We start from the raw sequence: 26718 nt of genomic DNA, 5'->3' as shown, positions 1-26718 counted from the left end.
GATTAATTTGCAGTGTTTGAAAACACCTTTTCCATGTTGCCACTGTGATCTGATCCTGGGAAACAGTGTGTGGCACAAAGGAGTTGGGATCTGGGCTGATGCTTTTGGGAAATCACATGCTGCATGCGGTTGTCTGGTGGTTTTACTGTCGTGGCTGAGGGAAATGCTTCTTTTGTGTGCACATTCTTGGGCTGCTGATCTCACGGCTGCTGTCTCCATACTGCTGGTAGGTGGAGTCAGCTCTTGTTTGTCTTTCCAGCTCCTGGTGGCTCTGGTGGGGACCAGGACCCCAGGGACATGGGCAATGCACCCTCTGAGAGTCTGAGGTGAAGCTGGGCCATCCCCTGAACAAGGCTGGGACAGCAACCAGGGGACCTTGGGGCCTCTCTCAACTGATGCAGGAGCAACCACATCTACATTTTCCCTCCTGCTTGTCAAAGCTGTTTTTACACCACTCTAGGGAAAGGTAAAGTACGTGGAATGAAAGGGAAAAAGGAAAGAGGCCAGAATGGCTTTGTAAAGGACATGTTGTCTCTGTCAGATCCAGCCTTGGCACACAACTTGTCTTCAGCTGGTGGACATGAAGTGTCCAGCCAGAACAGGGACCTGCCTTGGATGTGTTGATGCAGCACATCCCCCGTGCTCACTCACCCCAGAGCTGGGTGTTTGCTGCAGGGGAAGCAGCGTTGGCCATCAGGGACAAATCCCAGCGCTGGCTGCTGGAAGGGTCTCTGCAGGAGAGCAGTGCGGGGAGGAACCAGCATCTCCCAAGGCACTGCCAAAGGGGCAGGAGGACCCCAACATGCCACCCTGTACCCCAGCCTGGCAGTGCTGAGGTTGATAGGAATGGCACAAATTCTGCTCTGGTTCTTTCCTTAGCACAGCATCACTGGCAGGAACCAGTGGGGCCAGGACTTTCCTGGACTGAGATGGAGCAGAAAGCTTCTGATCCAAACCAACAAGGCAAATCCAGTGTTCTGGAGCATCTCTCAGACACATCAGAGGTCCCAGCTGCATTTGGCAGCTGCCTGCCCTGTGCCCAGCCCCACTGGGAGTGTCCCCATGCCACCTCTGCAGCACACTGCACTCCCAGCACAACACCTCTCAAAACTGAGGGAAAATACCATTTCCCCCATTTTTCAGCTGAAAAATACAGGACACCCATTAGGGAACTGACTTGCCTAAACTCATAAAGCAGGCAAGCAGCTTGCCCACATGATAATGACTATTACTAGCAATGATTAACAAGACTGACAGGCCTTTTACCTGACAAGAATTTCATTCAAGGACTGTACAATAATTATCTCATAAACAAGATATCACTCAACCAACCATGGATGCCTATATTGGCTTCTACATCCTGCATTTTAGAAATAAAGGCAAAAGTGTACATTCCTGTCCTGTGGAAGGGTTGACTGAATGACAGCACTGAACATGGTCAAACATCAGCCTCGGAGTGCATCATGTGCAAACTGCAGTCGAGAGGGAAGCGCTGCCAGGGAGACAGGAATCCTGAGGAGAGGCAGTGCTGTGGCCCCAGCCCCAGGGTGGGTGCATCACCTTGATATTGGGATGCTTTCCCCGAGCTCCAGATGCTGGACAAGGGGGCTTCACCTCTCAAAGGGCTGGATCAACTCGGGGACCAGGACTGTTGGGTGTAGCTGTGACCTGTTACTGTCAATAAGGCAGAAATTATGAGTAAAAACCCCCTGATGTTGCTTTAGCCAGCTGATGCAAGCACCTGGCCAGCCAGGGAAGGTAACATCATCCTGCCCACTGGCACACAGGTCCTGCTGCTTGGCTCTCCTTTGAATGACTGTGTCTAGCCAAGCCTGGTTACTATTTGCTTTCATAATATTGAAACAAAAAAAGTCAAGAGCTTCTGACAAAACTTGATGCAACTTGCTGACGGCTCATTACAATAACAATGAGCAGCCTAGCACAGAGTTCAGAGTATGGGGTTTCACAAACACATCCTCCTCCTGCTGGATTCCCACCTTGGCATGCCTGCCCCGTCAGACCAGTTTGCAGCAGCAGCAGTGAGGAATTGGCTCTGTTTCACACCCAAAGAGCAGCAGAACAGGGGATGCACAGGGAATGTATAGGGGATGTATAGGGAGCACACAGGGGATGCACAGGGAGCGCACAGGGGGATCTGGCCCGGGGCAGGAGCCACCCAGCTGTGTGCAGGCTCCTGACACCAGCAGCAGTTTTTGGGGGGAAGCCCCTTCTCCCCTGAGTGCTCTTCAGCCTTGTTTTCCCACAGTAAACAAAGATTTTGCACTGCCAGTGACAAACAAATAGTTTCCATTTCCCAACAGCCCCACCTTGGAGGGGGAGCGAGCACCAGGAGAAGGGAGTCCCACCACCTTGGGTGGGAGGCAGAGACCTCACAAACACCCCAGCAAACAGTGCAAACATTCATGAGATAATCTAGAAGATAATAAAATGAAAGCTAGAAATGACTCTATCCCAAGGACCGATCACAACTGGTGATTGCAACCAACATGACAAACATCCAAAAGAATGCAGGTTTTGTGGAACTCTAAAAAAAAAAGAGAAATTAAAGCAGAACCATCTCTAAGTTTTTAATAGCGGTTTGGACATTTAGCCTTTTTATAAATGTCTGTTATTTAAATGTGTCCATCAAGTATTTCCTGCACAATTTTTATCTCCTACATGTCACAGACTAGGAGGAATGGGACAGCTGCTCCTTTATCAAAGGGTCCAACTCAAAGGCAGCTTGCAAAAGGAAAAATGAACCCCAGTTCACTTGGGCTGTCCACAGTATTCTCCCCAGTCTCCACTACACTTTGCTGCCTGGTGAAAACACACCAGCTAGGAAGCCAAGATGGAATACAACTTTTTTCCACTCCTGTTTCAAATGCTGCTCCAGGTCCCCATGGAACAAAACGTGAATGAGCCCAGATTTTACAGTCTTGGGGACATGGCCCAAAAGAGCACTGGAAGTGTCCTGCCTTTCCCCTCCAGCCTGGAAAGCATCACTGCTGCTGCTGGCCGTGAGTGTTTGCCTGTGGAGAGGTCAGTTTATCAATCACAGCCTTCAGTGGAAGATCTCCTGTCTCACACAGGATGGATGCAACCGGAGCAGGGGCTGACACCCCCCTGGCTGCTGTAAAACAGGAGATAGGAATGTCTCATTGTCACAGCAGGGTTATTAGACCTAATTATTGTTTGCAGCATGCTTTGAAGTTGAAAAGTGCTAAGCATTATTATAATATTTCAAGTTCTTTGATGATTGAAAACACACAACCCTTTGGTAATCATGATTTAGTAGTAGTGTGAAGTAAGCAAGTTCATGTGAGAAGCCTGCATTGTCTCCGTGCCTGACGCTACTCAAACACAAGCAGCTCCCCTCTGACATCATGGGAATGCTGCAGCCCCAGCCCTGCCTCCCAGATAATGCCTGCTGCATCCCAGAGATTACCAGCGTGCTGAAAAACCCACAGCAGAGCACCCCCTCACCATCAGGCTCCCTGTCCTGCCACTCTCAACAGAGATGTTCCTCTATTAACTCCATGTGGGAAAGTTTCAGTGTTAGAGGAGACAGTTATAATAATGTCCAGTTACTCCTAATGTCACAGCTGTGTGGAACAGGGATACTGTTTTAGCCACAAAATGTAATTAAACCTTCCCATATGGAGTGCAATCCAGGAGTTCAGTTGTAGGCATCACTGCTAAAGATGGGAAATTCATTAAAGCAGAGCTAATTAACAGTCTGAACAGCCCAAGTTAACACCATGGAATATCACTTCAGTGGCTGCCATTCCTGCTGGCTGGGGACATGGCTGTGCAGCACAGGGAGAGCCAAGGCACAGGCAGGGTGGCTGTTCCTGCCCTGCACAGCACCAGGGCTCTGCCAGAGCCCCCAGCACAGCCATGTCCTGCTCCTGCTGGGAAAGGGGCACCCAGGAGCTCCTGTCCTGTCTCACAGCAAGACAGATCCACAGCATCCCTCTTTAACAGCTCTTTCTGGAGGCAAAAAAAAATATCTCACATTGCTTCTCTCCTTGAGATTCTTCCTCCTTCCTATTTAATGAACTGTCAATGCTAAGGCTGATCAGGACACACAGAGAGGATCTCTGCAAGCTCTGGTCCATGACTTGTCTAACTTCCTGAGCGTGGCAGCCCGAGCTCTTCATGCCTGGCTGACCAAAGAACTGTGCCTGTTTTAGTTAGCAATATTAAACATGGACCTAATTGCTCGTTAACTGCTTCAGATGCCATCCCAGCAGTGACTGATGTGACACCAGCACCAGGACTCGTCTCATCCCAGCACCTTAAGTGACAGTCTCCCAAAGCCAGGCTGCAGTGATGTGTGAACACACACACAGAGCATTAATACAGAACAACATTCACTCAAATATCTCCCAGCTACCTTAACAGTGAAGGAAAGCTCCCATGTATTGCCCCAAAGCCCTGTGCAAGTGGAATGAGACACGAGGTGGCTTGAGCTGAGCAAATGCTTCTGCCTGCTCACAGCTCACCTTGCCACACTCTCCATCACTGCTCAGTGAAATGGAAACTTTTACCAGGCCAAACCTGGTTTTTGTTTTGCAAAACGCTCTGGCTCTTGATGTGGGGCTGCTGGGATTGTGAGCTGGTCTGTGGTGCATCCACAGGCTGCCCACACTCCCAAAGGCACTTTTCCAGCCAGGGTCCCCTTGAAGGTCCTGCCCACAGCAGCATTACCATGGGCACCACTGCCCACCAACCCCTGGCACAAACTGCAGCTTCTGCACGTGAGCAGTGACCGTCCCTCTGAGCTGTGTGACACCACCTGCTGACCGAGGAACTGGCCACACAGAACCCAAAAGATGAAGGGCAAGAGAAACCTCCACAACCCAAACCAGTTCTCCACAAACCCCTAGGTTGGACAGCCACCATTTCTAAACAGTAGAAGCTAAAATTTAAGTCACCGAGTCCAAAAGTTGAAACTTCAAGAAAAATACCAAGTTTTACAAACACAATAATTGAAAACGTTAAGTAATAACAAACCATCCCTGCTACCTCCTCTGCCCAGACACCCCTGGCTAAAACAGGAGCAGAATTTCACCCAGAGAATTGTTTCCTTTTAAGCAGCAGAGGAGGTTTGCCTGCCTTGGAGTTGAAGATGTGCCAAAAGAAAACAAAAGCTTCTAATACTTTATCTGTTACCATTCCTCCTTTACCCACATGTGAGTTTGGGCCTGGAGTTGCCCATCCTGGCTTACACTGCCTCTCTCTCACAGTGGTTTTCTTTCCACAGGGTTTCTGCCACCCCAGCCATTGAGCAGGGCAAACCGAGGCTGCTTTAGCCTCTCAATAACTGTTAATTAAGTTTTTCTCCTTGGTTTCCTACAGTGGACTCACACAAAGCCACTGAGCACAGGCTCTCCATGCTGGGGTCCTGTGATGAAGCTGCCACCACAGTCAGGGTGCCAGGAGGGGACTGAGCTCCAGCCCCTGGGCTTGAAGAAACTTCCATCCGCCCACTGCCATGGCCCCCTCCCCTCCTCATAATGCTCAGCCTTTGTGAAAGAAGGGGTGAATTTCTAGGGTTTTCAGGGGTTTTAAGATAGGGGAAGAAAAAAAATCGATGCCAAATTCCTTTGAATAGAAGATACTGCATGTTGGCAGAAGCCACTTTTCACAGACTCTGGCCGTTTGAAATCTGAAACACTAAAAAGTGGCTACTGTGGATGTGCTGTATTCTTCTTTTCAAAGCAATCTGGCACACAATTTTGCTCCCCTGTTCCAGGACCCAATCCTGCATTCCTTTCACGCTCAGACTCCCATTGACTTTAAGGAATGCAGGATTGGATCCTAAATGTGTGCTTTACTCACACAATAGCTCCTCATGGTTACGATCTATTGAGAAAGGCACACTTTAAAAACCATTTGGAATTGCAGGCTCATCCACCAGGCCAGAATGCCTGTAAAGATCTCCCATTATTTCAGGAAAAATGCTCAGTGTCTGGATTGCACACACACACACTCACACGTTTTCCTGGTTTCAAGCTGCAGGCACAGCTTAGCTTGAGATGCATCAAAATATTTTGAGCACTGACCTGATAGCTCCTAAAGAAACCACGTGTAATTTTAGGTTTTTTAAAAAAACAAAACTCTGAGGAAAAAAAAAGGAGAAAAAAAAAAAAAAAAAAGCCACCAAAGCAAACATATAAGCAGCTGAATCTTAAGGTCGGGTTTTTCAGAGAACTTTTGTAAAAGCCTCTAAAAGACCAGCCCTGGCTAAGACAAAACAGAGCCTTGCACTGCTATTTTTGAGGATGCTGTATATTGAGTTACGAGGCTATTACGATGCAAATCTCAAATGTACAAGCTTTTTACTCGGCCATAAACACAAAACAGTATACATTGTCCTTTCAGAAGAAAAGGTTTGCTGCTAAAATAGCAGAAGCCCTACGTAAATAACCAACATTCTTTCTGCCTGAGGTCACTGACTTGGCCTATTCAATTCCAGGCTAGTCTGGGATTTGACAATCTAAGCAGGGGAGAGGCCCTTTCCTTTTTTTCAAAAGAATGCTGGGATTTTATTTGAAATTTAAACTCTTGCAAACAAAAGGTGGCATCGTATGTTGGAGGCCTATGAAGGTGGAGTACAGGATGTGTATTGTTTTCTCCCTTTACATAGGTTCTTTCAGGAAAGAGTATTCAGAGTCTGTGAACAAATTCCAATAAAATATTATCATCAGGTAGGCAGACATAGCAAGATATGAACAAACACTTTAAAGAGATTCAATTCCAAGAAATATTGATGCGGAAAAAGCATAAAAAACGGTTTAAAATGATAATTTAAATTATCATTTGAAACAAATTATTTTCAAATTAATAATTTGAAACCATTTTCTAGTTTAGATCCTATACCGATTCATATTTGTACACCAAAACCGAGCTTTTCAGTGCAAATTAACCGTGGCTACAAAGTCAGCATTCTTTCTCACTCTCCATCTCGTTGCTCTGCCCTGGGGAAGCAGATGGTAGTTAACTATTTTTCCTCCCAATTACCGTTTCCCTGCTCTTCCCTGGACTCTCACAAAAGCACACTCTGGTGTAATACAATTATCATCCTCTCCCTGCTGCCCCGCCGGGCTCGCAGCTGCTGGGGATGGAGGCCCCAGGTACCAGCATCACCAGGAAGGGCTCTGTGCTCTGCACCCACCAACGTGCCACAAAACCCAAGGGAAAACACAGCACAACTATTCTGATGTGTGTAATCCCAAGGTAAACTCGAGATTCATCTCTGCAGTTTAACCTTAACCTGCCACGAGTGAAAAACTTCATTAACTTCCCCTGGATTCTGCCCTGTGGCACAGGAGGGAACACCTCTGTACCCAGTGGTGCTCCTTTGCTGCATCCTGCATCCCAGAGATCTCCGCAGGACTCTGCCCACCACAGCTCCAAGTGGGTGCTGGACACATTTCTGAGGTGTGCAGGGCACATTTCTGCCCCAACCTCTCCGCATGACTGCAGCTGTCAGCCTCCAGCAGGATTATGTAGATAGATAGCTAATATCTTTTGTTACCTTGCTGGAAAACCCCACCTTTCTTGGCAGGGTATCCCTAATCTCCGTGCCATGTTTACTCTAGTGTGGAATTCTCTCTTCCTTTCTGTCTCCTCCTACTCTTCAGTCAGGTTATTTAACCAAAAGGTTGCTTAAAGCTGCAGGGACAAGAAGCTCTCTGACCTCTGGCACTCTGGCAAGGCGTTCCTGTGCAGACTGTATTATAAACTTAGCAGATACTTTCAGGCTTCCATATAATTTGCTGAAGTTTGAATTGGCAGATGTTTCCTTTCTCTCCCACTTACATATTTATTCTACCCCATACCACCCATCAATTTCTGGGTTAACACATAAATTATTTCCACAGAGTCTAACAGAAGAACTTATGCTGAAAAAGGGTTTGCAAAAACATAAGCCAAGTACATATTTAAAAACAGAAATACAACTGCCTGCATTGATCTAACAGCTACATTGGGTCCATATATTAACATATATCTTAAAATATATATTACTTAACAACCCAGCAAGTGGCAACAGAAGAAAATGTAAAATAAAGCTCCAAGTGTACTTCAATTTAATGTTTTTCCCCCAGGGCTGGGTTTACAAATGCAAAAAACCCCCACCAAACCATGAGAGGCCTCGCCACCACTCACAAGCTGGGAGGGCAGGGTTTGTAGCTCTTCCCCCAAGGTAGCTTCCACTGTGGGAAGCTTTCACCGCTCCATCACAGCCTCTTGTTCATTATCAGCAAGGAATTCCAATTTTCCAGCTGCTGCCTGTAAGCCAGGACTTAAAAGAGCACTTGTCTTATCACACTGTCCCAGGGTGCAAGTGCCAGCCCATTCCATGGCAGAGTAAACCCATCCCCAAAGCACAGCCCACTCCAGCCCAAGCCTGCCAGGCAGGACACGGCCTCCAGGAGCCTGGCTGGAGCCACGTGTGCCATGGGGGTGGCTCTCATTCAGCCTCCAGCAAGAGCCACCACAACGTGAGCAACAAGCCTCCATCCATCCTGGCATCCTGGCTCCACATCTGGCCAGGAGTGGAAGCTCACTGGGAAGGAGCACTGCAAACAGGGCTCACACAGCTGCAGTGTTCCCAAGAATAACCTCTCAGCTTCCAGCAGCCAGCACTTAAGGCCTTCCTGCACCACAGGTTGCATCATAACTATTATGTTTAATAGCCTCACTGGAGCAATTCTTCTCTAATTTGTCTAATTTCTCTATGAGATCATTTATATTTTTGGCCTCCACACTGTCCCTATGGCAGAGTCCCACAATTTCACTGTGCATTGTATGAAACATTCTCTTTTTTTGTTTTGAACCTCTGCTGATCTTAAGCTCCTGTTGCATCCTAGAGAACACAGCAGCCTCCAGAGTCATCACCAGCAGACTAAAGAGCTCTCTAAGTCAAAGTCTGAAACTTCAGCTGCACCTGGATATGAATGGGATGCACACCTCCAGCACAACTGGTATTTTTATCTAGCAGCATTCTGAGACTCTGCTCAGGCCTTCTTTTGGACACACACACACGGAACAGAGTCCCTGAATCCAAGTTCACACTGTGTGATCTCCCTGAGGGAGACAGGATCAACCTCCTGAGCTCTGCACTGCCCCAAGTTCCTGAGCAGCCTTTGTGAGAGGGGTGCTGAGAAACACAAAGGGAGGCAACTCCTATGGGAATGCATCCCATAAGACTGAAGGAAGAAGAAGGAAGAAATAAAAAAGGATGTTTGGTGTCAGGTGGACATTCACAGCAGGGCAAGAACCCACTGGAGCCTCCACCTGAAAACTGGCAAATGCTGGGTAAGGCTGTTGGGTACTGCAGACCCCTCACCATTGATACATTGAACCATTGCAGGTTCTTTCCTGCAAGTCATTGTTTTCCATTCAAGTTCAGCCTCAGCTCAAAGTCCCAGCTTTGCCAGGCTCTGAAGCACATGAGACATGAACAAGAGCTGGAAGAGCAGGCAGCTTGCTGAATGTCATCTTAACATGGAGTGAGCTGCAGCATCACCTCTCCCAACATACAAAAAAGCACGTTGAACAAAAGGAGTGGACACAGCCCAGTCCTGTGGCAACATGCAGGAGAGCCTCAAGGGAGATGAGCAATTTCCCTAAACTCTCTCGTGCGTTGTCTCACAAGAACAAGAATGGATTTGCAGAGTTCACTAGCACCATGTGAGTCAGCACCCAGCACGAGAGCATCAAAGGGCGCTGCTGCTGAACCTCCACACGCCAGCAGGGCTTGGCTTGAGTCGTGTCCACAAAGTGCTCAGCAGCCAGCACCCACGGCACCCCACGCTGGTGAAATTAAGCTCACAGTGCACAATTCCCCTTCCCTTGAGATAAATCTCAAAAAAGTGAGACTGTTAAGATCCACGGTGCCTAGAAATGACATCTTGAGCAACAGCTGTAACCCTTTTCTTCATGGGACAATGGAAGAATGTGTCAGGGAGTGGTCCTTGGGTCCAGAAGCATGAAGAAGACTTAGCACAGTACACAGTGAGAGAAGTTCAGAATAACTAAGTATTAAAGCATCTGCTAGTTTTGAAGGGCATTCTCTGGGTTTAGATTATGCAGCTGTAAATCTGAAAGACCTGCACAGAGAACAACTCTCCTGTTGCCCACACTGGTGAACAATTACACTGATGTTAAAAAAATTACTTCAGATTTATCCTGGGTAACTTGAAATAAAACCTCGCTAGGACCTTAGATATGTGTTTTAGACAATATTCCAGTATTCTTTGCTGTAAACAAAACAAAACTGAAAATCATAGTTGTACTCAGTTACTGAAATGGACTGGGGTCTGCTCAGCCAATTTGAAATCTAATCAAAGCTCAGCCCTCCTTGATGTTTTGTGCTGGACTGACCACAGCTTCCTGCAACAGGTCACATTAGTACTAAAGCCACAAGCAGCTCCCAAGCCAGAGGGTGAATAGGTACAGCTCCTGACAGTACACTCACTTCTTCTGGCACTCAGGTACAATAAGGATATTGTTCCTTTAATGCTTAGCTTTCCTTTTAAGAAGTATGTGAGATTTCAGCCAATTCTCCACAACGATTAGTTCAGGATGAATGTACTTAACTCAGGATTCAGCTGGAAAGAGCCCAAGTAGATGCAATCAATTTTCTGCTAAATCCACTTCCTTCCTCTCTTCTCTACCCAGCATGAGACATCAGCTCTCCACTACAGCCACTGGTGACTAAGACACTGCAAACCTCTGCCTTCAGCCATGCTCCTATCAAAGCTGCTTACTCCTGATTTCCCCTGGTTTTTGGGTTTTGCATATCCTGTTCACTTGCCCAACATTTGGGCTAGGGGGAAAAGGCTAGAAGCAAATATGAAAAAGCAGCTATACATCAAACCACAAACATCAAATGCACTGGCTCCTGTGACCCAGAAGTTAATCACTCACAACTGCACAGGATCAGCTGCAGAACTCCACTGATAAAGAACTTTCCTCTTTGTGCAAATTCTGAAACCTCCTCGAGGTTTCAATGTGCAGGTACTGTATGACCTGCTGGCTTCTGTGCTGCCATCTCTGTATGTGCAACAAATTATCTTCACCATCATCACCCAAACCCCACAGGACTTCAGAGAGAGCAGCCACTGGCTCCTCTCGTGAACCAGCCTCATGCAGCAGGGCCCAAACCAGCACATTCTAACAACAGGGATGATTTGCCACTTGAATATAAACAGGGCAATAAAAAATAACATCCCTTCAAAAACAATGATCTCTGGCTCTCACCTACCTACTTTCTTAAGAGATTAAAAGATGATTTCCAGCCTTATTTTCCCAAGTGCATACATTGTGCTTTGTCAAATAACTCATGGAATCAGCAGAAGAAGTCCTGGTGGCTGTGTGTTCTTTAGGCTTTCTTCCCCTAGTCCAAACTTTTGATCATGCTCCCCTACCAGTAAAACAACATTTGCACATGCATTCCAATACATGTACATTTATATATTTATAAATTATAAACATTCACTTGTGAAGTATTTTCTTCCTGCACCCTAAAGGATCATCTTGAACATTTGTCAGGGGAGACTGCTGCTCTAGAGACCACTGCACTGTTAATACTGATTCAGCAAATTGTTTCTACAGGTCTGAATTTACACTGCTGTGGTTCCTAAGGTCAGTAATCCACTGACTCACTCAATGAAGGTATTTACATTACTTCCAGGAAAAATTTTGCAGGCAGTGCAGTTGGAAGTGTGATAGTGCAGAGTAGCCAGGCAGCCAGGGAAGTTGTGTGACTGAATCTAATTTAATGTCAGGACATAGCACACTTTTGTTTTAGAGCACACTGACAGACAACTGCTGAGATGTAACAGTGAGTAATCAAAAACAAGCAATCAATCCATTCCTGCTTTTAGATATGCACTAAATCAGGGGCCTGTCACTCTGCACAGGCACAGCTATAAGAGCTGGAAGGTATCAGTGGCTGTGTGCTGGCACAGTCACCACTCCAGCACAGCAAACCCTGCTGGATGGAGTCAGAGCCACTGCTCTTCTTACAGCAGATACTTTGAAAGTGTCTCTTGTCCAGTTCCCTGCCTGTTCCTTGCCTGGCGCATCATTCACTTTTGCTACCACTACTCCAAACACAGTGCAAGTTCACAGGAGTTAGGTAAACAAATAGTTATGCTGGAAAGTTTTAGGCAAGAAGAAATCAGGCTGGGGGCTGGTGGAGAGGAGGAGAAAGCACCAAGCCTACGTGGGCATCCAGAGCAGGGAGTGCTGCTGGAAGCCCTTCCCCAGCCACAGTGACTGCCTGGCCCAGGCTGGGCTGCAGGAGCTGGATGAGGGAGCAGCAGGGGATGGCACAGCCAGGGATGAGGGAGCAGGAGGGGATGGCACAGCCAGGGATAGGGGAGCAGCAGGGGATGGCACAGCCAGGGATGAGGGAGCAGCAGGGGATGGCAGAGCCAGGGGAGCAGCAGGGGATGGCAGAGCCAGGGATAGGGGAGCAGCAGGGGATGGCACAGCCAGGGATGAGGGAGCAGCAGGGGATGGCACAGCCAGGGATAGGGGAGCAGCAGGGGATGGCACAGCCAGGGGAGCAGCAGGGGATGGCAGAGCCAGGGATGAGGGAGCAGCAGGGGATGGCACAGCCAGGGGAGCAGCAGGGGATGGCACAGCCAGGGATGGGGGAGCAGCAGGGGATGGCAGAGCCAGGGATGAGGGAGCAGCAGGGGATGGCACAGCCAGGGATAGGGGAGCAGCAGGGGATGGCAGAGCCAGGGATGAGGGAGCAGCAGGGGATGGCACAGCCAGGGATGAGGGAGCAGCAGGGGATGGCACAGCCAGGGATGAGGGAACAGCAGGGGATGGCACAGCCAGGGATGAGGGAGCAGCAGGGGATGGCACAGCGAGGGCCAGGCCCAAGACTGAGCCACAGCCCAGAAGCAGTAAGAGCACATCAGGAGGGCCCTGAACAGGAATGGGAAAGGAACACAGGATTTTGTGCACCCACAAAAGGAGCCTGTGGGGACAGGAAGAGCAGGACAGTGCACAGGGCAGTGAGGGACCCCGTCACCAAGCAGCCAGCACTGCTGTGCCACCAGCACCCCATGGCATGAACAGGCAGAGGAGAGGGAGGATCTCTGTGGGACCTGAAACCTGGTCCTCCAGGCCTGCCCCTAACACCACAAGGCAGAAAGCACTCATGGGGCATTTTGGGAATGGGCCCAAATAACCTCAAAAGCAAGGTAAAAGAGTTTACCTTGAGGTTTTTAAACCCCATTGCAGAGGCTGTGACTGTCAAAAGCCTCCTGGGCACCCCTCCTGCCCCAAACAGCATGAGGAGACCAGAGCACTTGAAAAAATACTGGGCAGAAGATGCTTTGAGAGGATGAGTGACACTTCTGGCCCCACAGGCTGCCAGGTCCCTCCAGTCATGTCACACACAAACAGAAAAACACACTGAAGCTACATCTTCATGTGTCACTTGGCTTTGCAGGACGTGGGACGGAGATGGAAATGCTCTTTGCCACTTCAGCATAAAGGGTGGGTTATTTATTGCCCAGGAACAGCCACTTTATGGGTGAAATGCTGAAAGCCCTGAGCACCCACCACCCCAAAACAATGGCAGGAGGTTACTCTGGCCCATGACCAGAGGACACAACCTTCTCTCAAGTCCCCAGTGTCTGTGAGAAACAAAGCAAGAGGCCCAAGTGTCCACCAAACACCCAGCACCATTCCCAGAGGAACCCCAGCACCATTCCCAGAGGAACCTCAGCACCATTCCCTCCTCACTCCTTGCAAGCCCTGAGCCTGCAGGGATGTTTGGGACAGGGGAGGAACACAGAACTACACCAGAAGTTATTACACTCCTGCTCTCTCCACTGTTTGAAGAAAATAACCCTCATTAATTTGAAGCCAGGAGATTGGGTAAGCCCTGTTTGGGGACAGCCCAGCACCAAGAGCACAGCACAGCATCTCCACTCCATCAAACGCCTGGGAACTGCCAGAGGGAGCCACTGACCCCTGTGAAGGGAGCAGCACTGGATATGGATGGACTGGACACTGACCACTGGTGAGGTGTGACAGTGACCAAATGCTTCAGATTTCCTTTCAGAAAGCATTTACTGTACTTAACTCAAACTTGTGGGATCAAGTTTGCAAGTGTGACAATTGCATATTTTTACTTGTGTCAGTTCAGTGCAAGGCACCCACGTGTAGGATTCACACTGGTAAAATAATAGGAATTTCACAAAAAAACCCATAAAATAATTCCTTACTGTTTCTGGCAGGGTGTCCACAATCAAAGGCATATTGCAAAATGACATTATTTTTATAGTGACCTGGGGATTGCTGTCGGTGTGATGGGAGCAAGCTCCTGCTGCCCAGCTCAGAGCTCATCACACTGCCCTCCATGAACTCAACACTACTCCAACACTGAAACTGGATTTGGCCATGAGTGATGATAAATCTAGAAAGTCCCAGAAGTTTTGGTCAAAGTCAGGATTTTCAGGAAATGAGATATTTATTGGAAGCAAGGGAAAAAAATAGCTTTCTGGCCAAGATTGAATTCACTGAGTTTCTTCCTGTTCTAAGGGAATGAGGCAGCGAGGGATGGTTGGAAACAAGAGCTCTTCATTACCTGGGTTAAAACAAGCTAAAATTTTCTGAGAAGTCCAAGGAGAGGAGAAAACATCCATTGCTGGTAAATAACTTTGACCTGTAGAAGTGAATTTACCAGAACCAAGCTGGTCAGTCTGTAACAGTAATTTTATAAGCAGACAAAACATTCAGGTCATGTCAAATACCAGGGGTTACCAAAGCACTTTCCTTGGTGCCCAAGGCCAGCCCACTGCCGCTATAATCGGCCAATCCTCCCGAGTCCTCTCATTTAAATGAGAAAAATTTATGGTTGTTTATGTAGGCTTCATGCCAAGCCTGTTTCTCTGATAAGCTTCTCTGGTGCATTTGTGTCTCACATCCGATTTAGAGTCCTCTGAATACTGGAGACAGCATTCCTTGGATACTGAAAATAAATTGAAAACACAACGCTGGGCTTGGACAGAGGAATGGGAACGCTTTTGACGTGGCCCAGGCACTAAGGGCTCTTGGGAGCAGTGCTGGGAAAGCAGACTTTTTAAAATCTTGCATTAGTCCATTTATTTAATGATATATAATCCTCAAACTGGTCCCCCATAAACTGTAAATACGCATTATTTAAGCAAGTAATTAGTTTCAGTAGCATGCAGTAGCAGCTGTATGGTTTGGCTGCCAGACACTGCAAGTGTTTCCTCCAGCAAATGCAGCTATTTGTGCTATAAGATATAACAATCATTACTGAAAGATATAAAAAACTTCTCACTCCTCTGGTGCTTTCACCTCAGGATCTCCACATAATTTCAAAGTATTGAAAGCAGCACAGTAGCACACAGGTGAGGGAGGGGAGAAGGATTATGTCCACATGAGCCAAGCCAGACAGGCAAAGTGATCTGTCCAAGAGGACAAGGAACCCTTAGCAAGTGGGAAAAAACCTGTCCTCTGCCTCCCTGGGCTGATCCACCCCTTGGTGACCACCAACCTACCAATCCTCTCAGCTAAGAATTGTTCCTCTGTCATTTGCCAATATCCTCTGCCAGAAGAAAGCCTCAAACACAGAGTGCTGAAGTCTGCTGCAGCTGCATATTTTATAAATGTGAAGACAAATTTTAGCAAAAGAAAAATCTTTATTTTGTTTTGTACATGGCAAGATTCTTATGGGAAAGAGCTTTTCTAGTCCCACAGGAAGTCAAAGCATCCTTAAGGTGAAGAGTGGCAGTGGAAACCTTTGATCTGTAAAATGAATTTGCAAGGTAAAACCCAGGCAGCTTTCTGGTGAGAACCTCAATGTGTTTTCAGGCCATATAGACAACTCTCCCTGGAAATAAGCAGTTAACAAGAATTAAGGATGAGATTGTAACCCAACTTGGACAGGGGGCATGGCTGAGGAGCAAAGCCAGAGCTCCCCTGTCAGACAGCTCAGGAGGTGAAGGCAACAGAAGCAGCAAAAACCAGATTTCCTGATCATGCTGTGTCCTCTGCTAAGAGCTCCAGTCCCGGTCAGGTGGGAGCTGCAGAGCTGGACTGAGAGCTGGCCTGGCAGGAGGGGAGAGGTCCTGTCCCTGCACTGTCACCAGGGAATGACAAGTCCAAGACTAGAAACAGCAGGAAAACAGGTAACAGGAATAAGAATAGAAAACTATTTTGGAGTTTGGAAAAGGAATTTTTGCTGGTGAGGGAGGACAGACTAAAGTTTCCATGGCAGCAAAGTGGTATAATCCTGCCTCCTTGATATGGGGATGATGAGCTGCCAGAAGTCCTTAGACACTGGGAATTCCAGGAAAAGCCAAAGATACACATAAAAAATCAAAACAGGCAATTACCAGGGCACAGTAAGATTTCAAACAGTCCCAGAGGAGCTCACTATATTCTGGAGATAAAGGTACTGACAAGCAGTTAAGATCTTGACTAAAGTCATCCACGGTGCCTGTGTGAGATGGAAAACAAAAGATGCCCACACAGAAACCGTAACAAAGTTTGAATTCCTCAGTAGCAGACACATCAGAGCAAATGCAGGCAGAAAGACAAAGACAACACATGAGGAATGGAAAACGTCCCACAAGATGCATCAGAGACAAAAACTGAAGTTCAATCCTTCCAACACATCAGGAAAACAATCAGGTAGTGGTGACCCACTGAGCAGCAATGGTGAGATCAACACCAGGGCAAAGGAAAGCTGGAGAGGCACACAAATTCCAGGAGAGGATCCAGGTGATCCCCAGCTTTAGGACAGGCTGAACATGTTTATAAACATGGACAGGTTTTGTATGAGGATAAAATGTACTGGGACAGGCACCAGGAAAGAAATCATCAGTTGGTTGTGGGCACGGATTCCCTGAGTGCTGAAGGACAAACCTGATTAACTGCATGTGTGGACACAGAATTGACTTCTTGTTCAAGAACTGATGATGATCTACATTACATGAGAAATTATTTTGGAGTTTAGTTTGCAGGTTTAGTTTTCAGATGAGCAAAAATCAAGGACACTACTAAAGCATTTTATACACTTGGCAAAATATATAGGGACAACATACAGAGAAACAGATCAACAGAATAACAGGAAACCAGCCCTGTGTTTGCCCTTTAATTCGTTTTTTCCTCCACTTTTTCCTTCCACCTGTTTTTTGGTAACACTTAAAAATTACAGAACCTGGAAATGGGAAACAGAAACATCTGTTGACAACGTCAATGACTTGCCTGTGCTCTGTTCTGGATTATCTGGATTTCTTCCCTTCTGAGAGACAAACTCAACAGCAGCCCAAGGGAATCTCTTCTTTTGTAGCAACTGAGGTGTGTTCCAAGAGAACATTTTAAATGGGTAGAAGGGAAGGTAAGAAGTTAAAAAAGAGAGTAGCAGGGAAGACTGAACACCCAAAAGATGTGGGTTTCAGAGAAGACCATCAAGACCTGCAGATAAAAGATGCCAATAAGGAAATGCGGAAATTTAACCAAATCTTGTTATTCTAGAAAATAGGTGACATTTCAGATTCACAAAAGTGTACAAAGAAGTGATTAGGTTCTCTGGAGTTTTTAGAGAAATAAAAAACATAGACAGAAACCTTGTTAATTAGAGCACATTTTTTGTATTTTATGTGTTTTTCAACCCTTGAAAGGACCACAGGTGCCATCAGTGAATTATTCCACATTATGAATACAAAAATTTTGTGGAAGGAATACATCTATGGTCAATGAACACAGAAGAAAGTTTCTGTCATGAGTTGCCAGGCAACCCCACCAATTAAAACAGCTATCCAAAGCCATATATTTCATGCTGGAATCATTAATAGCAGAATGCAATTACAGCCCTTCAAGGAAACAAGGAGACAGGGACAAACCACCAGCCAACCATTGATCACATGCCCTCTGATCATCAGAAATAGAGAAGCATTTCCCAGTTCCCTGGCAGCCAGGTACTGACCCCACCACCTTTCCCTGGGGCTGAGCCTCCAGCTCCACCACAGCTGCTAAAGCAGCTCTCAGAGAAAAGTGGCACTGTACCAAGACACACACCCCACAACCAAAAAAAAGCTTTAAGCCCCTGCATCTTCAATATCTGGGATGCCCCCATGGAAGTAAAGCAATCACATAAGCCAGCTCTAAAAAATCCAGGTTCTCTCCTAGAGCTGAACTAATTTTAAATTAGTCACAGAATTGAAAACATCTCATGACATAATATTTACAGCACAGTCTGTAGCAAGGACCCAGCAATGGAGTGCTTTATTTCCAGCCCAGCACACACATCAGTGCCCTGCTGGGCCAGAGCTACCTGGGACAACATACAGCAATGCAGGAAAATACAAAATGCCTCCTAAAAAGTAAAACCCAACTACATAAATTTCAAATAAAGGAGAGTTTCCTGTGTCTATCCCATCTCAAACATTTCTGATGACCCTTTCCCATCCCACTGTTTTTGTTCTTCTAAAGCCTGGGATATTATCAGACTAGCCATGGAACAAGATAAAACATTTTTCTAGCAGTCAGTACCCAAAGATACTTGGGCTCTTACATGGGCTGATATCCAAGTTTGACTTTTAATTAAAATTAAGCTTACATTCCTTTGCTGAGACTCGGTCATGGCTCGGAGTCTTGCACAGGGGACCCCAAACCAAGTGAAGCCAGCTGAAATCTCTGCCATCCTCTGCCACCACCCTTCCCTGAGTCCTGCACTGGGGGCTGGCTGCGCCTGCTGCTGCAGCCAGACTTGAAACGGCTTTATCCATCTGACAGGTGCTAAATGGGAAGTGTGGGGCTGAGCACAGGCTGTAACTCATCCCAGAAATGCAGAGTGGCTCAGGCAGAGGAGTTATCTCAGTGACACGTCTACACCAGCCACAGGCAGCGGCACAGACTCCAAATCCTCCCTCTTACCCAACTTCGCGCCTCCGCACGCTGCTCCTGGAAATCCTGGGAATCACATCTCCAAGTGCCTGCCCCAAGCACAACAGGACCTGCTGCCAGCTCCAGGCATGGCCTGGAAACCACCAAACATCCAGGTGGCCACAGATTCAATCCAACCACGGGAGTCGTGGATGAGCAACAACGGCAGGGTGTGAGCTAAAGGAGTCGGGAGGGATGTTCCTACAGCACTGAGTCACTCCTCAGCTTGGCCCCTGAGCACCAGGAATCAGCCAGTGCCTCTGGCAGGGTGACAGACAAAAAATCCCAACATTTCAGCCTGCTCCAGTCCAACAAGATGTGGTTAGAAAATGGCAGGGAAAAGCGCACAAGGACACGAGGTACCCAGCAGCTGTCACTGCACGGCTCCTTGCAGCAATGCCCACCAGCCCCTCTCCCTTCAGGGCTCCTGTTGGGTTTCCCTGGTGCCCAGAAGGGCTGCACAAAGTGGCTGCACAAAGATGAACAGATACTGAACCTGCAGCTAAGTCAGTGAAAAGTCAGTCATGAGGCACCAAGGGTGAACCCCTGACACAAACACAAATATTTGTACCACTGTGATTAACAACCCTAACACTGATGAACACACATTGTAGAGCTCACAGATTTCACACTGAATTCAGTTTTATTTTATGGCAAAGCCACACTTACAGACAATTTAATTTGCAGCTACAAAGCAAGTACTGGCAGTGTGCAATTTGGATGCAGCAACTCATGCCAAAATTATAAATACGCTGTGGGGACAGAACAAATACGAATTGAAAATGAACCTTCCATTGGGAATTTGGGTATTTTGAAAACTCACCAAGTGCTGTAAATATACACTGAAGGGACACAGCTTCCTTAAGATGTTCTGTGCCTTACTACCACCAAAAGCAAACAAAGGTTCAACTTGGGGCAGCAAATACGCAAAAGACCATTTCCAGTGTCACAAGGAACTTTTCTGGGACATGAGCAGCCTCTATTAATAGACATCTACATCCAGTAGCACTGAGTGGCCTCAGACAGAAGTGAAAAGGCAGGTTGTGACTGTGGTCATGAACTGACTCCCTTTTCCCATCAGCTGGGGGCGTGGGCTTGTTCAGAAGTGCTCTTCATACCCTCAGGGTAATCATAATATTCCTACTGTGGCTGTCCCACCTGGGCCTTCGAAAGCAGCAGCTCTGGGACCTCAGCCCTGCCTGGGATCCCTCCCAGAGACCTGGCTGAGCTTGTGAAGGCTGAACAAAGGCAGCAGCTCTGCCCATTATCACCTAAATGTGACTCCTTCACCACCGTCCCTCAAAACTGAAGTGCTGTCTGACCCCTGGGAGTGCTCCAGGCTGGCCACCAGCCATCAGCTGAGAGCTGCATCAATTCAGATGCCACAGTTTGCTTTAAGCTTCTGGGTGATCTTGCCATGATTTTCAGTGCCTTAAAACCAGCAGCAAGAGCTCCAGTTAAAGATGAATAGCATGCTCAAGTGTTTGCTTTTACACAGGAGAGCAGAACATGTTCCTGATTTTTATGGTGAAACACATCTCAGCTTTGAGAGCAGAGCCTTCAAACCCTTAGTTCTGCAAGGCTCATTCCCTGGCCAAAGCTCATTCCCTTACACCCTCTGAGTTACAAACAGAAAACTGATACTCCTCATTGTAAAGATTTATCTTATTCCTGCCATCATTGCCACTGCATTAAAATTTTGAGCCTGAAAAGATGCTGTGGGTGACATTATGATCTGCAAACTGAAGGTGCCTGGTAAGTTCACTTCTTTAATGAGTATCAACCAGAGTTCATTAACTCCTGCAACTGTTCACCTGCACTTAGATCACACAAGCAATCTGGCATTACAGCAATTATCCTTCAAGAAATCCTGTCATGCTCTGAAATGCTATTAAGAGGAATTAGATGATGAGCTGTTCAGGCAGATATTTTTCAGCTCTTGTCGTCCATAAGCAAAATCTGCAACTGAACTCCTGCCAAAGCCAAGATTTTACACTTAACAGAAGGGACAGACTATGTTGTTGCCTGAATTAATATTTGTTATTTAAAATTCAGCAAAGCAATTTTACACATGACTAATATAACATATTTAAGCACATCTAAGTGCTTTGCTGAATCAAGGCCTAAAAGAGATTCTGTTGGTGTCAGCGCTGAGACAGAATCTGCATTTTAAAACCATCCTAACAAGCTTCAGTTGTATCCTCTAGGAGATTGTGAATAAAGATCTACATTGAGATACTTGATCTCAGGAAATCAGATCACTTTGGCTTCTACCTTAACTGAAGAGAATTATTTGACCTCTGAAAGAAAGCTATCTGAGGACCATGGCTTTAGGCAAAAGGCTGTAGGGATTTTTGCCACAGAGATGTAGCAAAAATCTACTGACAGAGCAAGGATCTGAGATGCTGAACTTGCCCAGTTATGGGAGCAGAGCTCAGCCACCCAGAGCCCACTGAACACATTTCAGAGGTGGAAAAGCAGCACATAAAATATAAATATAAATAAGCACATAAAATATGCCAAATAAGTCATCTACTCTTCCTTTCCATTTTAACTCCAATCTCAGCTTATTGGTGCTGAGTCCTTTTCTTGAGGAGATCCTGTACAACTCTGAATCAATGCATTACTGAGGCTTTTTCCCAAAGTTGCCAGAACCGAGGAAGACAATTAAGAGATTTACCATCTGAGCATTTTACCAAAATGTCTAGAAGGGACAGAAATCTCCTGTTTATTTACTGAAAAACTTTTTCATCTTTCTGCATTCATGTCCTCAAGGAGGGAACCACCCTCAGCTGCAGGAGACCCCAATAACCCCCATTCCATCCTCACACCTCTACACTGGCAAGCCTGGAGCCCACAGGGAGGTGCCCATGGCTGAGAATCTGTTTCTGGATTTCCTCTTAATTATAAGCCATAGAAACCCCCAGCAATGATGTGATAAACAAGGGTGGGAGCAGGAAAGGACAGCACTGGAGCTCCCAGGAAGGCACAGGAGGGGACACGCTGCCTCCTTCAAGCAGGACCCCCTGACAGATGGCACCTGGCACTGAAAGAACTCAGAGAAGTGTCTAAGAAAGGGCTCTGACTCAGACAGAATTTCCACTTCTCTGCACAACTGCACTTGTCTTTGCAGAGTTGAAAACACTCACTGCCAAGTGATGAAATGAGGCCTTGGAGGCTCCACCATTCATTATCACATTTCAGCCTGAGTGGTCTCCAAACCACAACTTCTCCCAAGGGTTTGAAATATTATTTTATTTATTTTTTAATTGTAGCTGGTTAAATATTGAGCCTTTATCTAAATCAGATATCTTCAGGTGCAAAATTATTGGTTTTTAGTAACTGCCTTTTATTTTCTACAGCCATTCTATTGAATGCTTGAGGTGAGCTCAGATCATTCTTGGTACTTGAGTTAAAAAAGACAGACTAAAAAACCAGGCAATCTCGTGCTCTTATTCTCACATTTCGAATTTGCATGGCCAGGCTTTAGTTCTGGGGTGGCTTTGTGAGGAGCTGCCAGAAGCTTCCCCCTGTGTCCAGCAGAGCCAATTCCAGCTGGCTCCAGGATGGACTGGCCAAGGCTGGGCCCGTGGGTGACAGTGGCAGCACCTCTGGGGAGCCTTTAGGAAAGGGGAGAAAATCCCCCTGGAACTGCAGCTGGTGAGAGGAGTGAGGATGTGTGAGAGGAGCAGCTCTGCAAACCCCCAGGGCAGGGCACGAGGGGCAGGAGCTGCTCCAGGAGCTGGAGCTGAGGTTCCCCCAGCCTGGGCAGAGGCAGCTGTGCCCCTGCAGCCCACGGGGTCCAGGATGGATCAGAGACCCCCCTGCAGCCCTGGAGGGCCCCACACGGGAGCAGGGGGTGCCTGAACCCCCTGTGACCCCCAGAACCCCACGCTGGAGCAGCTCCTGGCAGGACCTGTGGAGAGAGGAGCCCAAGCTGGAACAGCTTTGGTTTGCTGGCAGGACCTGTGACCCCACAGGGACCCAGAGCAGCTCCTGAAGGACTGACTGCAGCCCATGGGAAGTTTTTAGGATGGAGCAGCTCCTGAAGGACTGACTGCAGCCCATGGGAAGTTTTTAGGATGGAGCAGCTCCTGAAGGACTGACTGCAGCCCATGGGAAGTTTTTAGGATGGAGCAGCTCCTGAAGGACTGACTGCAGCCCATGGGAAGGACTAGGCTGGAGCAGCTCATGGAGCTCACTGTCTCCTGGGGGAAGGACCCCACACTGGAGCACAGGAAGAGTGTGAGGAGCCCTTCCCCTGAGGAGAAAGGAGCAGCAGAGACAACCTGGGATGAGCTGAGCACAGCCCCCATTCCCCACCCCCCTGCACCACTGGGGGAGAGGTGGAGAAAGCTGGGAGTAAAGTTAAACTCAGGAGGAAAGGAGGGGTGAGGAAGAAGGGTTTTAAGGTTTAGTTTTTATTTGCCATTATCCTACTCTGATTTGGTTGTTAACAGATTTTTTTCCTTTGCTGTGTCAGTAACTGGTGAGGGAGCTCTCCCTGCCCTGATCCCTACTCACAAACTTTTCCTTCTATTTCCTCTCCCCATCCAGCTGGGGAGGGCAGGGATGGAGTGGCTTTGGTGGGCACCTGGTGTCCAGCCAGGGCCAACCACATGTACAGGAACTACAGCATGGACACTGGTTTAGGCAGAGAGAACCAATGGACTTCTCTCCTGTCAAAGGCTCACAAGGAGCACCAGTGTGTGTGCTGTGACCCCTCGCCTAGCAAAGATCATTAATGATCATCCAATTACCTAAAGCTTGGCTCAACTTAAAACATTCTCCAAAGGGACATTTGGTCTTAATTTGAAAACAAAGAAGAACAGAGAATCTTCCACTTCTCTTGTTATTTTGTTCTAGCAGTTAATCATCCTCATTGCAGAAAAACTGTCTTTGATTTCCTATTTGAATTGTGTAATTTCAGCCTCCAGGAAAGATCTCGCTTGTGTTTGTCTCTAGTACAAATGACACCACTTTCTAATACTGTTTTATGGCTCATGTACTTACAAGTTCCAGCCACATGTCCCTCCCATAATTTCAGATACCCAAAATACACTGGGCTGTTGTGATTAGCTTTTCTCCAGCCTTTAATCATCTATTTAAGTCCTTCTGGGCCCCCTCTGGTTACTTTCATCCATTTAAAGGTGGGCACCAGACCTACAGCTCAGGATTGTCACACAGGTCCCAGCAGTGTCACAAAATGGACCCCCTGTTCATCAGCTGCAGTCCCGTGAGAAGTCTCCATTTGGTTGCTTGCCCATGAGCTCCTGTAAAGCCTTTTCAGCACCATTCTCAAGGGTGTATTTCCCACAGACAGGACCTGCATGCCTTGGTTCCAGGGTCTGGATCTACTGGCACTGTCCTGAACCACTCTGGGTTTTCCATGGGTTGCACAGCCCAAAATACAGTGAGAAATTAAAGAGTTAATGCAACACCCTCCTCCCAGCTACTCTCACGTTGATCCTATTTCAGAGCTGAGAGGAAAAGCTCTGTTGGACTCACCCTTGAACACAGGTGAACCTGAGCTTTGCTGAGGTGTTTTAGCTGCCCTCAGCCCTGCCCCAGCAGCAGCACAGCCCCTCTCCAGTGCCTGCCTAAGAAGTGCCCAAACACTCCCCTCCCAGCCAGGCTTGTACCAGAGGCTGCAAACAGAAGGAAATCCCAGTCCTCAGTGGTGAACCATCCTGGAGGGCCCAGAGCAGCACAGTGAGAGGCTCAGAAGACAACCTGGAGCATCTCCCTGTGCATGGGGTGGGGTGACTCATGGGAAGCTGCCTGAATCACCAAATTCCAGGGCACTGAAGGGTGGGGCAAAGAGTGCTTCAAGTGGACATGTCTCAAATTGTCCTGTGGTGGGTGAATACAGGCCACACACACCTCTCCACAACAGTCAGAAAAGCTTGTTATGCGTTTAAATAATTGAGTTTTGTTTGTATTTTGCTGTTAAAATACACTTATTGTCCCTTATACACTTTTCTAAGGACCAGTGACCTGCATACAAAACCCCGTGGTAGCAAACATGCAACCTGAGTACTTAAAAACAACATTTCTGCCCCAGAGAGGAAACTGGAATTCACCCATGCAATTAGGTTGGGTTAATGCTGTGGAGAGACATTATCTGATATCCTATTTTGTAATCCTCTGCTAAGCAGGATGCTGCTCACTTTGGGAGCCAACAGAACAGCTACTCACTGTCAGACCTGAGCAAAGTCACCAGCCATCCCTGAGGCTTTCAGATGAGTTCAGCCCCACATCTGGTAATGGTCCAGAGTCATTCAGACAGGTCAATAAATTCTACATTCAGGTTGAAGGTTTCTTTAAACCAATATTTATCAGTACAAACCTCAGGAGAAAAGACAACACTTCTCCTGTGAGCGGTGAACTTTACAATGTTCTTCTGATCATCAACTTATTTGGTTCTATGCCAATAATCTTTTACTCTTTTTCTAATCCTTAATTAATCCTTTTTATAAACAATCTGTGCTCAGCACATTCTGCTCAGAATAAATTTTTTGCAGTGTATATATATATCATAACAAGATCTTCAATATCCAGGCAAACATTTTCACATATAAGTAACTTCACTAGATGGGTGCATAAAACAAGAAAAATCACCTGACTCCTGAAAATTGAGCTCTCACACTTCCCTTGAGCTTGGTGGGAATTTGTGAGCTCTCAGCAGTTACAGACAAGACACTGAGGAAGTTTCCAACTTAAATTCATAATGCCTGACTTAAGGCACACTTCTGAAAATGCTGCCCTGAATTTTCCATTTCCCCTGGCAAAGCCAGGACTTCCCCAAATCACACACAGAAACATCTCTTTCAGATTAAAAGGGAAACCTAAAAAGGTCCTGGGAACAAGGAGGAAACAGTGATTTATCGTCTAGTTTTCCCCCACAAAAATAAAATCTTGTAATAGCATAAGACATTTCAACACACAGTTTCTATTTGTTCTTGTCACATTCAACCATAAGTGAACAATTTCTGAGCACTGTGCATACACAGAAATGACAAATACACATGCCTGACTAGACTTGTATTTGCAAATAGTGACAAAAATATGGTTTTGGCTGAACAAATTTTACTTTTTTTTTCTATAAAAATGATACATGCACATTACAGTTCCATAAACACAAGTGATTTAAAGCACATAGTGCTTCTACCAGCCAGGTTGAAGCCATTTTGTAAATGCAGCCCTTCAAACAACCAAACACTACTTTTCTGGGCTGCTGCTTAGGAAAACACCACTGAGCACTTACAGATGGCAAATAAAAAAATAACTTTTGAAGCTGGAGCCTTGTGTGGGAATTTTGCCTGGGGAAGCAGCAGGATGAGGTCTCACTTTGTGCACTGGTCGCTAAAGGAAGCCAGAGAAGAAGGGCACGGCAGATCTGACTTACCACAAGAGCAGCACGTGAAGCAGTTGGTATGATAGAGGTTACCCATTGCTTGGCAAGCCTGGCTCGCTCCATACACACCTTTTCCACATTTTATACAAATACCTACAAAGCAGAAAGAGAATCAAAGTTAAAATCCTCCACAGCTCCTAAAAACAGCTCCAGGCTGTCGATTCACAGCACTCATGATACCCCCATCAGGCCCTAAATCAATGAGCTCCTCACCCTGAATAGATTCAAGTACCCAAGAGAGCAGCAGGCGGTTGCAGTGAAACAAATGCATGGAAATTCACCCAAAATGAAGGGGGGCCAAGCCTCTGCTGGTGTTTCAATGCAGGGAGACTGAGGCT

At 46.9% G+C, this 26718-nt stretch overlaps 2 protein-coding genes across 3 annotated transcripts in view; one reads left to right on the top strand and one right to left on the bottom strand.

Moving 5' to 3' along the window:
* The window catches only part of LOC111934709 (uncharacterized), a 90792-nt gene extending 79463 nt beyond the window's left edge, over positions 1–11329 (top strand). Inside the window, exon 8 of one of the 2 annotated variants that reach the window (XR_015275443.1) lies at positions 8883–11329. The gene's annotated coding sequence lies outside the window, so the exon portion shown is untranslated. The remainder of the gene's footprint in view (positions 1–8882) is intronic. The other variant, XR_015275440.1, reaches the window with a different exon arrangement.
* WTIP (WT1 interacting protein) overlaps positions 1–26718 on the bottom strand; it is an 80784-nt gene that overhangs the window by 26151 nt on the left and 27915 nt on the right. Inside the window, exon 2 of the mRNA XM_086847793.1 lies at positions 26372–26473. Coding sequence (XP_086703919.1) covers positions 26372–26473 — 102 coding nt within the window. The remainder of the gene's footprint in view (positions 1–26371; positions 26474–26718) is intronic.

This window comes from Cyanistes caeruleus, chromosome 12, assembly GCF_971803275.1.
Source record: "Cyanistes caeruleus chromosome 12, bCyaCae1.hap1.1, whole genome shotgun sequence".
Taxonomy (NCBI): Eukaryota; Metazoa; Chordata; class Aves; order Passeriformes; family Paridae; genus Cyanistes; species Cyanistes caeruleus.
Note: the sequence above shows the minus strand (reverse complement) of the source record. Positions and strands in the feature narration are given on the sequence as shown.